At 43.4% G+C, this 13,360-nt stretch overlaps 2 protein-coding genes across 13 annotated transcripts in view; both read left to right on the plus strand.

Moving 5' to 3' along the window:
- LOC123971410 (cytoplasmic FMR1-interacting protein 1 homolog) overlaps window positions 1–13,360 on the plus strand; it is a 1,205,200-nt gene that overhangs the window by 475,765 nt on the left and 716,075 nt on the right. The window lies entirely within an intron of this gene.
- The window catches only part of palld (palladin, cytoskeletal associated protein), a 63,669-nt gene that overhangs the window by 38,235 nt on the left and 12,074 nt on the right, over window positions 1–13,360 (plus strand). For 11 of the 12 annotated variants that reach the window (XM_046050197.1, XM_046050193.1, XM_046050203.1 and 8 more), the window contains 2 exons: window positions 11,715–12,389; window positions 13,136–13,280. In XM_046050197.1, coding sequence (XP_045906153.1) covers window positions 11,715–12,389; window positions 13,136–13,280 — 820 coding nt within the window. Of the gene's footprint in view, window positions 1–5,959; window positions 6,078–11,714; window positions 12,390–13,135; window positions 13,281–13,360 lie in introns of those variants that run through there. The other variant, XM_046050204.1, reaches the window with a different exon arrangement.

Genomic DNA, 13,360 nt, shown 5'->3' on the forward strand with positions numbered 1-13,360 from the left:
ATGGTTCTTAGGGATATGACAAATACTGTAAAATAAATTGACTTTTGTCTCTAGATCTGACTTCTATGCTAGATGAATGGGGCAGTAGAGCTGCTTCTCTCAGAATGTGTCCACAATAACAACATGGATACACTTCTAACAACAATAAGCTCCCAACTGTGAAGCAGTTAGAAAGCATATGCCACCCCTGTCCTGCCTTCTTCCCTTTAAATTCTGTAATTACACAGTAAAAGCAGCAGCCCTGCCATTAACCAAAGGTCACGGTTTTGTCAGACTGCTTCCTCAGGTAACATGTAGGATCAAAGACTAACCACTTTTAACATAAAACCCTGGAGTTTATCATTGAGTTCATCATGTCCTGTTTGTCGTGTTGCACATCCCTTACAGGCTGATGTATTGTTTTTTCTCTTTGGGCCACATGCAGATATGAAACATCAACAGATCACAGCAAAACCAGCAGTCTTTATAAATGTTTGTTACTCCTAGTTTGTTACTTTAATTGCTTTTTTACATTTTACAGGAGTTCTTTTTAATAAGCACCATGACTTTCTAACAAACCACTTTGTTGAAATGCTATAAATTCAATAGACAGAGTGTGTCTATTATGTCGCATATTTGTAATATATCATGAAATAGCCTATTTGTTTTACTGCATTTACATAAAGCTAGTGGGGATCAGAAAGAATCGTTTTATTGAGTGTGCATGTTCACTGAGCTTAAGATATGACTGTCTAGACTTTAATACTTAATTATTATAATATAAAGTCTACTTTTTTTCTGGATTTCTGAACATTTAAGCTACTCATATGCAGATATCCCAAAAAAGTATTCTAGGTTTTTACAGCAACCATTATTATATATAAAGGAACATCTGCATTAAATAGCATTACAGACTTAACACCAGCGTTTATAGCTATTGGAGAGATGTGTTCATGTTCACAAATCTAGAATAAATTGTTCCAAATCATAGGAATAACACACTGGAAGCCTGTGTAAGGGATGATTTTTGCTTCAATAACACTGAGCTGATGAGAGGAGGAAGTTGTTGTGTGACTTGGCAGGCAGGAGGACTGCAGGAGACCTGAGCTGTGCAAACAGACCTGCTGTTTTTTCTGTGCTGAAGGAAGAGAGAGCAGGGTTGGTAGGTATTTGGGTTTGATGCCCGGTGTTGATGTCAGACGTCAGATTAAGAATCAAAGGAAATTCTCAGGGGAGAGGCTCAGATTGGCCAGTTGGATCTGAACCAACCCCTAGGTTTGGAGAAAAAGCAGAGTTTTACCACATGCTAGAGAATAAATAGCTTGCAAATTGGCAGCGCTTTCTCACTGTATGCGCCTCTGGAATTGAGCTTATTTTTGCAGGCACCTTGTAGTAATTCTGCACATAGACACAAATAATATTTGGTTACTTGCTTTAGTTGGCTATTTGATTGATGTGTTATTGTCAGACTACTGTAAGAAGATTAAAATTAACAAGCCATGTATAGCCAGTGTTTTGTTGCCCATAAACTGATGAAGCATACAAAGCAAACATATTTTGCTAAAATGACCAACTGTTTTATGTGTAAGGCAACATAAGGTTATCTTGGGATTGGAGCCTTCTTGATTGTGAGAGATAGTCTGGAAGATAAACTGGGCTTCCTGCAGAAGTGTCTAAATAAAGACCTGAAAGGACTACTGTATAGCTATGAAACATATTATGAAATGATTCTTCATCTCAAAGTATGAGATGAGCCATAATTCAGCTTGATGACACTTTGCATCTCGACATCAGGTCACTGCCATGTAGGCCAGAGTTATGGTCTCTCCTGATCCAACAATACAACTCCCCTCCATTCAGGGCTCTCCAAGATTCAACTGCACACATGTGACCTTCAGTAGAGCCACATCATGATAGACCGATAACACCTGGAGCTTGTAAATCTTGAGTGTGTGTGTGTGTGTGTGTGTGTGTGATGGATGAGGTGTCAGTGCTGCCGTGTCCAGTGTCAGCTTTCCTATATTGATAAACGCACATGTTTTCCTAGGGTGACATTTCACAAGAACGTTTTGTGTTTCTTTCTTGCTGGTACAAGTGTATGTGGTTAGATTGGCAGCTTTGCTATTGAAATAACGCTTTCCTTGTGTTGCTAAATCACCTATATACCTCAAGGTTGTGGGAAAAGTCCACATATGATGCAGTGAAACATTAGGGCCTGATAGTGATCAACCATTTCAAGAAACCACTTCACTGAGACTAAGAAACAAGTCTACAAGTCAAAGGAGGAGATAGTCAAGAGTGTGAAGCCAGTGCAACGCGTCGAAGGTGTGACCACCATGATATTGACCGTGATAATAGGGGCAAAGCATTATATTATGGGTTGGGATAATGTCTGGGTGGGCGTCACACACCAAGCAGAAGTTGCAGAGGCAACAATTATCCTCAAACCATTCCAAAGCTTAATCTCTCTTTCACAAGACCAGGAATCAACTCTTGACAGTCAAAATTGTTCTCTTGCACGGATTTCATTTCAGAGTGCTTCTTATGTGTCAGTTGAACACTTACAAGCAACATGTCTGTGGATTTTTATTAAAATGCAGCTCTACAGTATGTAAGATTAACGATGATGAAAAACAGGCATACATCTGCACTCAACAGGACTTCGATGTAGCCATATCTCTCTACACCGATTTCATGTTTTTGCAAAAGAGAGTGATTAAAGTTCAAGTTTTTTGCTGTTCATTTGTTAAAGAGATGCTGTAATAATTACTCACTGACTGGCTAATCTATGTTGGTTGGTAGCATAAAGTGAGACGGTGAAAATGGAGAGAGACAGAAGTTGTGTATATAAATTCAAAAAAATACCTTCTGTCCAGTGCCTGCATTTAATCATAAGGAGTTTTGAACTGATATTTTAAGTGCAGCTTAATTAAAGCTTAATTAACTCTGGGGGAAGGAAAGTCTATCCACATCTGCTTGGGCCAAGGGACGAAGTGGAGAGGAATTATGCAGCAGACAGTGTGCTACAATTAGCTCAGGGAAGTTACTGTCATATGCAAAAATACTGTCAGACATTCTTAGCCTGACCCAACACACAATACACAAACACACACACAAGGGCTGGGAGTTATTGCCTTAATCACTGTTATGATATTAATAAGAATCATTTTCTGATATCCATACACTGTTAATCATAGTATAAAATATGAACTAATCTAATTGATGTTCAATGCTATTAATTAATTATTAGCTCACATTAAACCATGTTTTAAGGACACTTTGCTTGGGATCATTGATTCATGATATTCAACATGATATGACCATCACATATAATTCCAACGAAAGTCGATATGCCGTAATGTTGAATTATTGCACAGCCTTATCTCACACAAACACAGGGCACACACAGGAGCTTGGAACAACAGTGTGTAAGTGACACCATGTGTTACTTACCAACTTTAGTGTTTGCAGTCGCTGCGTACGTACACATATGAGGAATGGCCTGATCCACTTTAATGCGGCCTGTATTGCATACAACATGACCTTATACCTCTCAATCCCTGTCCGCTGACATAATTGCCATACCACTGAGATTAAATGATTTCTGCAGTAGCTCCAAACCTCTTTAACCCCAGTGAGGCTGTTGTCAGGGGAACAGCATGCAAACTGAAAGCAACAAACTGTTCTTTGCCAACAGCCCTCATCAGTCTCCCACTGTCACACACACAGAACTTGTGTTTACAGTGTGAGGCCGCAGCAGATGATTGGTTGATGGTCTGTCCCTCTGTATTTTTTATATCAGACTATCAGAAGTCTGCTTGTTGTGTTAAATTTAAAGCAGGATCTATATTCTTTGCTGCATTGCTGAGCAGGGAGTTCTGGCTGCCAGGATTTGTCGCATATCTGCACGGTGACTCAGAGCTTCCTCTCAGCAGTGTGTTTGTGTTTACGAGGTGCAAGTCATGAACTCTCTAATGAAGTATTAACAATCACTTTCTTGTCGAGGTGTTGCTTGTGGTTTTATGGAAAGCGGGAAACATGGATGTTAAACTGGCTACACACTGAGAACTTTGCTTGTGGTTCATCCTCATCAAACGTCTAATTAAAAATGGACGTAAAACTGACTGTGGATCAGTTCCATAATGGATACCTTCACTTCAGTGAATGTAGGCTGGGGAGGTTTATCATTACAAGCAAATGGGGGAAAAAGGCAGAAACAGAAAGTTAGTTGTCATCAGGGAGAGAAAGAGCTTGTGCAACAGCATAAAAATCTAAATGAAGTCACCAGAGACACAAGAGAGCAGAAAAAGCAGATAATTTCACATCAACCCCCAGAGTCAGAGATGGGCAGTCCTTAAAAGGACATGGGAGTCATAGGATTGGCTGAGACACCAGACCAACCAACCACTGGATTGGTCGGTCGGGCTAGAATGACCTGCATGGAATGGAGAAACTTTCCAAAAAAGGAAGAGAGCTGTCGGAGTTGACCTTCACAACACAGACCGAGGGCTGGAAGAAAGAGGGGTGAACAGAGGGAAAAGGCAGCGATGAAAAGACGCACATAGAGATGAGAGGAGAGACCTGGGTGTATGCTTGGGAGTTGACAGCATGGAAACTAACAGGCTTTAGTGATCCCCTCATAGAAAATAGACTGTGTTTCTCAGGAAAGAACACCCTGGTATTTTAAACACTGAGAAACACACAGATAAATACACATTGCCGTAAATACACACAGAGTCAGAGAATCACATTGTTTCTGAATGAGGTCAATCAACCTCTGATTGGATCCTGATCCCAGTGTGAGCGGTGTGTGTGGCTACATGTGTGGTATAGACTTGATCTCCCTTTAGACACACTCCCAGACCAACACACCACTTCCACTGAATTAAAGGGTGTAACAATGTATACACGCTCTAATCTCATGACACTGCTGTCACCAAGAACCGACTCTGAGCGCAGAGAAGATTCACTCTGACTCACATCCAAGTGTCAGTGAGTCAACACACAGGGAAAGAGTTGCACCTCTAGAGAGAGGAAGACCTTCTCCTAATGTCTCTCTGACCTTTCCCCAATATATACACACAACTACATACAAGCTTACAACTACACACAACACCCAACTGGACCAGGTCCCTGGCCTCCCGCCTTCCATCAACACAGTGTGAATCAGCAGCAGTCTGGAAAACGCGCACCGACTCTAAAAATAGAGGCATTACACACAAAAATAGAAATGATACATTCCCAAAAAGAGTTTGTTTCATCCCACAAAAATGAAGGAGAAAATTCTTTTATTGTGAAACTGAATATTTGTGAACTCATTTCAGTGAATGAAACCAGAACTTTGTGGTTGTGATGGGAGTGTTTGCACACACAGTGGCACTGAGACTTTGTTCCAAAGGTCCAATTCGGTACATTATTACATACAGCTATTATGTTCCATATGATAGATAATAGTCACTGTGCTCTGTCTACATTTAAGGGTAGATAATGTTTCTGCCGGCCATAAAGAGCACACAGAATGTGGATTTTATTGGGTGGTTTAAGGGTGTTGATACAAATGTTACCTTACAATGGACACATTTTACTTGTGTCACCTGAAACTGATGAATTGTTCAGATGATTCATTTTTTAAATCTATCTTCCACTGTCTCTCCTCAATCATCCTGTCTCTCCAGTCTCTAGTCATTCAGGAAACAATATAAATTTGGACACAAAAGGGCTAGTAAAAGCAATTAGATATAGGTGTCTCTCTCATTTTGCTTTTCTTATGGGTGTTTTCTTTATCCATGACCCCAATACTGTTGTTATTTTTGTTTCCAAGCTCACAAAGGGAAGTTCCTCAGTCAGCAGCCCGTACAGTCTGTGGCTGAGCTTTTATTCTGAAATGGTTTGGTCTCAGGCAGAGCTTTTATCTTGAAGAGGAGGAGCTCACAGACAGACTGACTCATGCAGGGAGAGAGAGAGAGAAAGCGACTGAGTTTGTCACTGTCTGGCTGCTCTGCGCTCTATATATGCTCCTCATACCTGGCAGGGAAAGCAACGTAGTTCATTCTCGTTGCAGGGAAATATCAGAGCTACTAAACACCGAGACACTGAAGGTAAAACTTTTTCTTTTGTGTAGACTGACAACTCATTTAAATGAAGCAAACTTCAGCGGGACTGATAGAATTATGAGGAAATGGATAAAGGATAAACTTAGTGATGCTCTTCTTTAAACTTTCAGCTCTCAGAGAGGAAACTTTTTAAAAAAAATGTCATTGCCTTTAGGATTGTTTGGGTTATTTATTTATTCTTTTAACCGAAAAGGCACATTAGCCTAAAACCGTGTCATTAAATTTGAATAAGGGAGTAGAGGAAGAAAGAGAAGACAAATGACTGGTAGAATAAGGACTTTTTTATTCCTGGTTTACCAGCTCAGCATGTTAATGTTTAAATCATATGTTTTCAAAATGGGTGTGTGGTTTTCTGGGAGCACAGAGAGGCTGAGTGTGATACCCATTCATTTGCTGGAGGCTCTGGAAAGGTAGTGAGTTCAGTGCTGTAGAGAGAAAGGGATGAAAAGCGGTATCGCTGCGAGTGACTTTAACAAAGATAAGTGGGTAGTTTGCTTTCTAGCGTTGCGTCTGTAATGCTGTGTTTATGTGGTGACGATCATTTGTTTGCAGAGCTCCTCAGCAGAGTCAGGTGGATTAGTTAACACAACAGAGTCTGTTAGGTTAAAATAGCCTGTGTCAGTCAGAAAGTAGACTGACTTCTTCTCAGCCACTCTTTCTCTCGTTCTGCCTCTCTTTCTCCTTCTGGCTCTTCCTTCCCTGTCCTCCTCCTCCTCTCTCTCCACTCCTGCTGTTAATCCCATTTGATGGCAATGTCTTTCCCACTCCAATCCAGAGAAGAATGTCTTCAGCATTCTTGCTATAGAGAAAGAAGAAAAAAACACTCCCCGTCTCACTTGGACAGAAAGAGCGAAAGGCGGAGCAGTGGGGAGAAGAGGGAGGGATGGATCGAGGTATATAGAGAAAAGGAGGCCTCGCTGATTGAAGAGAGCCCTCTTCAGATACTCTTGGATATGAAATACGAGCCCAGATAGAGAGCAAGGGGGAAATAATAGAAGAAGAAAGAAAGTGGGGCAGGGAGAAAGTGGCTGAATGGAGCAGCCGTGAGCTGTTGGTGTGGCTGGAATAAGAGAAACGCTCTGTGCTACGGTTTTAAGAGAGAGGGGAAAGGAAAACAGTCTGGTTCTGTTTTATGTGGTGTGTGCACAATTAGAGCCAAAGAGAATGAGGAGGAGGGGGTAAGGGGGCTGGGGTACCCGGGGAGGAGAGGGGTTGAAAATAAGTTAAGGACACCAGGAGAACAAAGGCTGAGAGAGTACATGTCAGCTGATGGGGAAGAAGTGAATGACTGGAAGCTGCAGAAGGGGAATAATGACACTTTTTCGTATGTGTGAGATATCGTGTGTTCCCAGCAGCAGCCTGGTCTATAGGGGTATGACAGCCTGTGAGATTAAATTGAAACGTTCTTGGAAACTTTGTGGCTGCTTTGTTAGTCTGCTGTCTCTTATGAGAGTAGAGGGAGGCAGACAGAGAGAGGAGGGAGCCAGGAGAGTGATGTGTGTGAGACAGAGTGAGGACCAAATAAAGGTGCACGAGGAATTTTACATTGGAACAATTTGAATGGCTTTTCTATGTAACCGCTATTATAGTTCAAATCTGATGCAATGCTCAATTCTCAGTCTTTTCAGTAAATGTTTAGAAATTTCCCAACATGACACATTTCCAGTTGAAGATGACACGAAACTTACCCTTAGTTTTCTAAGAAATTTGTCCTGCAGTTTAAACAGACAGACAGCCTTAGTCTTATTCTGCCAGTCTGAAAATCATTCAGACATCAGCTCAGTCACTATGTCAAACTGATGATATTTTCCTGCTCGGGGGCATAAGTCAAGTTCATATTGACTCACTGTAAGGATGACACAATGCTCAGCAGTGAATATAAATGAGGAAACCATAAACCAGGTGTGTGAGGCTGCAGCAAAACAACTGTTGAATCCTGCATTTCCACTGTCACTTCTTGGGAAAGGTTTCCAAGGCTGTGTTTGTGTTGTAGGTGTGATACCAGAGCTCAGTTTGACTATTTGGATATGAATCATTCACTAATGGCAAGGGCATGCTAAGCCACAGGTGCTTGCAGAAACAAACATACAGAGGTGTAATGCAAACAACCAATGGGCCTATAGCCTGAAAGTAGCCAGAATACCCACTAAAGCCTTTCTCTGTGCCACTTGCTACACAGCCTAGAAGATGCCTTGTGCCTTTATGCTTCTAATCTCACTTTTATTGTTTATAACAGGCACGTCCTCAGTTCCCGTCATGTTGTTGTTTACAGAAGGAAACCCCTCATTAGGCCATGTTCACTAAACTGCTTCCTGTTGACACTTCCTTGCATGCTTCCTGTCATCAGCCGGCCAAGGCTAATAAAGCGGCTCCGTCTTTTTAGCCAGCTGCGGAGCTAACGAGATGGGCTGCAGATAAACCTGCGGATGGCTCCCAGCTTGCTCCGATAGGCGGTGGAAGAGTAAATTCGTTTCTCACACACCACGGGTCGTGGCACAGAGTAAACATGGAAATTTAAGATGTTGAGGTCTTCATGTATGAAAGCAAGATGCTGCTGGTAGAGACCCGCTGTGTCTGGCACGTCTCATTGTTTAGCTGACTGATACATCACTGGGCTGTAAAACCCACTTTGAATTAAGTTACTGTTAAGCTGTTCCTGGATCTGTTTATTGAGCTTTTCCATGTAGAAGAGACCTTACTCCAGACCAGATTCCTCTTTGCCTTTACTACCTTTCTTTCTTTTTTGCCCCATTAAATAATTTACAGACAGGATCCAGACCAAAGAAAGTATTTTTCAGGGTGAAAAGGGGAAGACATTAGTGCTTTTTCTATTTATACCACCAAACGTCGGGGCATAAAAAGAGAGGGAGGGAGAGAGACATAAGAGTAATGCTGTGCTAGAGAATGACAGACAGAGGAGCTGGAGCGTTTTCTCTCAGCGAAGCACGGCACTCTGTGGGCCAGTTGGCTCGGACCAGAACAGCAAAACACAGGGCCGTTGGCATGGCGACAGAGGAACACTTCCCTCCTAATTCAGCCCCGCTCCGCCACATAGACAAAGAATAAGAGAGAGGGATGGACGTCTGTTCTGCTTCTCAAGCCATTTGTAGATACTTCATAATGGTTTACACAAGGCGCAGGCCGGGTTTTAGCAGGGGCCGTGCAGCTGGGATGAAAAGGCAGGACACAGTGTATATACAGCGGCCTTGTCCGGCACTTTGTGGTCAAAGCGGTCTGGACGATCAGAGCTGGAGGCTGCAGGGTCACAGAGTCTGGATGACTCCCGTCCTTTGCTTGATGTAAATCCTTAAGTGGGCAATAAAACTATTCATGCAGTTGCAAATTATACAGGGTGACCTTTTCATGCACTGTCAAATATGAAGCATGCCAAATGTCTAAACAAGAGGCAAATCTAATTTGACAAAATGATAATTCTGTTGAATTATAGTTTGACACAGATGTCCAATCTCAGTGGATTTTAATGATAATGATTTTGTACCAACACCAACTTGTTAATACTTCCTGAATCAGGGATATATTGACCATACTAAGATGTTATGATGCAAGGTAAAATGGTTTCACAGCACCTTGGCTTTGTAATGAATGAAGGGTGCTTGTTTAGCCATAGTTGCTTTATATAGAAAGTAAAGAGCGCCTTTTAAGGCAAAGGGGTGATGTCAGTTACAGCTGGATAACATCCACTCTGCCTCCTGCTCGTACATTTACATATATTTACCTATGTCAGAAACATGGGTAAACGCTGTAAAGGTCTTTGAGGTCTTTCATGCTGAGGCAGTAAAGCGGTGTGTTGGCCTGAGAGAGATGAGGCCATGAGGAAGTTAATTAATTAGTGTGTTTCCTCTCTGCTGGAGCAGACGGGCAGGGTGCTTCTGCCTGACGCTCCAAGAACACAGCCAAAAAAGGAATCAAACTGCTGCAGAGCGCTGCGAGCCTCTCGAGCTGCCAAACTATTCCTGTAAAAGCACTCTTTTGGTATAGGGGCCTGAACAGGAGACCTTTGGAGAATGTAAAGGGAAAAAATGTATACAGAGAGGAAGAACACATTGAATCAATCATGTGCTCTTGTGGTCAGTGAATTCTTTGAGAGCACCAGGTTGCGACAAGGTGGAATGATCACAATGGATGCTTTTGAATTAACGACTATTTGTTTGGGCATGTGAAGTCTCCTCTGGAGGGGAGCATATGACCAAAATAACCGTCTGGGACAGACTAATCAGTTATGTTGCTGTTGGATTGTGCGGTGGATTTGTTACACTATGCTACAACTGTCAGCTCTGTGAAATATTCACTGGTGTTGTTTGCAAATGTATATGTGGGGGAGGCTAAATGAAGGGGGAGGGGGGGGGGTTGCATTCTCACAGATGAAAAATAGTCGAAAGACTCCACTGATTGTTCAACATCTGGAAAACATTTGGGCACGTGAACTTGGTCCTGGTCCTGACAACATGCACCATTGGGATGTACAGTATATTCTGGACAGGCTGTCTCTGAAGAACTCATCAGTCTCACGTACACATAGTTGTATACTCTGAAGGTTTATACCGTCACCCTTTCCCAAAGATCCATGTCCTCCTCTCCTGATCCTCAAGGAGCACTTCTAAGAGTTTACTTCTGTCTTGTGGTTTTCAAAGTTAGTCCTTTTTAAAAACCCTCGTGGTGCATGTAGGGCTTCTTCCAGTGATGCTATGAGAAAATAAAAACTTAAAATTTTGAGCAGAGGACACTACAAAATTTCTAACCTCCCTCTCTCCCACAATGACGTGACAGCACACTGAATCAACCAAGCTGGGGGAGAGACTGAACAACCACACCTCTATGAAAAAACACAATGCTTCATGATCAGAACCCATTACATATTTGTTTTTCTTTCATCACATTGCCACACCCCACCCGCGCGGTTCACTTTTCCTATTCCACAGAGAAAAACATCATATCTGCCTCTGACCAGTTTACAGTCCATCAGGGTAAACTGCTGCGCTGTTAACAGAGCTGTTTTTCTCTTAACTCTTGATTCCTTTACCATACTTGATGTAATGTCAACAGGCTGGCTTTTTCACAAGTCTTTGTTATAGGCTGGAGGCTGATAACCTATCAGTACATGCTGCTGGAGCAGCAGTTTCCTTCCCAGAACACACACTTACACACACACAATTTGTCTACATAATGCTGCTTTGCCTGAACCTCAGGCCTGACAAGTCATCCCCCTCAGACCAGAGGAAAAACAGTTCGCTTCAATTCCTGGTGCAAACCGCCTCACCCACGACCACGCGCTGATGTCATCCTCAAAATGCTTTATGTCTTAAGTTATTAACATGTTTACGTATCGATATGTCTCTGCCTCACTCGGAGGTCCCAACACTTTGATTGGCATTTATCGATAATGCTTACATCTGGCCTCTAACATGCTAACATTCTGCCAGTGGATCCAGTTGGACAGAGACCAGGTGATGGTGTCATGCATAAATTGAAAACAGCTGCATGATTTTGTAACATTTTCTGTTCTGTTACTTTGTTACAAAAAATTCCATCCTTCCTTAAGAAAACATAAGATGACTTTTGTTTCTTATAACTGTCACTGATGACCATGTTTCTGCTTCGAAGGAACGCTTCCCAGCTAAAGCAGCTGCAGGACCAGATTCTATTGGAGCAGCAAGAAACAGTCAATTGGCAGCAGGAGCAGCAGAGCCAGGAAGTCCCACCTCCACCTCAGGAAGTGCCTCAGGAAGTGCCTCCACCAGCTCCACCATCTCCACCTCTCCCCCCTCCTCCCTCCTTCCAGGAGTTGGAGAGCAACGCAGCCATGCAGGCCAGCACCTTCAACTACGCCCGGCCCAAGCAGTTCATTGCTGCTCAGAGCCCCGGTGGAGCGGGCTACGTCACCCAGTCCTCTGGTTCCTCAGGGTCCAGCCTGTCCTCCCCGCTGTCACCTCCCACCTCGCACAAGCCGTTCAGCAGGGTCACTATGCCCCCCTTCACCAAGGCCAGCAGCGTGGAGTCCCCGAGCTCTCCTTCTTTCCCACCTCCACCTCCACCCTTCCTCAGCTCCAGTAACCTGTCCTCTCCATCAGGCCCTGCCCAAGACTTCCCTCCCCCTCCGCCTCCTCCCCCTCTGCCCGTCTCCGTGTCTCCAGCCTGCTCAGATATGTCCTCGCCGTTCTCCTCCGTCCCTCCATCCCCAGCCTCCAGCTTCTTGTCCTCAGTGTTGCCCTCCACACCTTCCTCAACCGGCAGTCCTACAGTCAATGCCCTGGGCCTTCCTAAAGGCAACGGGACTGTGTAAGTATCCCACACGTGCACTTTCTTTACAGTGTCTGTCAAGCTATGTACGTTTTGTCTCAAGCGAGTTGAGATCCCCGTCAGATAAACCCACTGGCAACTGGAGGCAGGATGTCTGCTAGATGGAAGATGACATGTTTACATTGTTATACAGCATGTTTACAGGAAAACGCTAACTAAAGAGCCCTTTTAAACACAAACCCACACACGTAGACACAAAAGTGTTCCTCTAGACCCCATATGGCACGAAAATATACACAAGGACCTCAAAGTGAAAGGTGTGTCAAAATTAAATAAACACTCAGATTTAAGTATTGTAGTTTACTGCCTGTCAAGATCTATCACCATCACTTCGTCCAGCTCATGTGGACTGCAGGGTTGCTGGATTATGATTTTGTTAGGTAAACTCTCTTCTGATGGGGAGAAATTCAGTTATTATTCCCCCATCAAGGACATTCCACTTTCAACTCTTTGCCAATAATTTTTCATCAGCCCCTCACTCGCTCCTGCACTCCCCCTCTCACCCCGGCATTCCTGCTGCAGTTGGGAGAGATAAGAAGACACACTGTGGAATGCTATAGCTGGACATGTCCAGATAAGGGGGGGATGTGAGAGAGCCAGAGAGGGAGCAAAAAGAGCAAGCGAGGACTAAGGACTGCGACGCCTTGAGATAACGTGTGTGCGTCACAGAGTGCCACAACTTGAATGTTGTTGTTAAAGTTGTTTCTGTTTCGTCCTTCCTTCAGCAAAGCGTTCCCCAGAAAGTCCTCTGTCACCAGGACGCCTCGCCTCTCCTCTGACACGGACATCCAAGGATCCAAGGACGCTGTCATCCAGGACTTGGAGAGAAAACTGCGCTTCAAAGAGGAGCGCATAAGCAATGGTCAACAGGTGTGTGTGTATAGAACGAGCGATTGGTGCATTTCTCTTTATATCTGTGTGTGTGTGTGTGTGTGTGTGTTAGTGTGTGT

Source organism: Micropterus dolomieu, linkage group LG05 (genome assembly GCF_021292245.1).
Source record: "Micropterus dolomieu isolate WLL.071019.BEF.003 ecotype Adirondacks linkage group LG05, ASM2129224v1, whole genome shotgun sequence".
Classification (NCBI taxonomy): Eukaryota; Metazoa; Chordata; class Actinopteri; order Centrarchiformes; family Centrarchidae; genus Micropterus; species Micropterus dolomieu.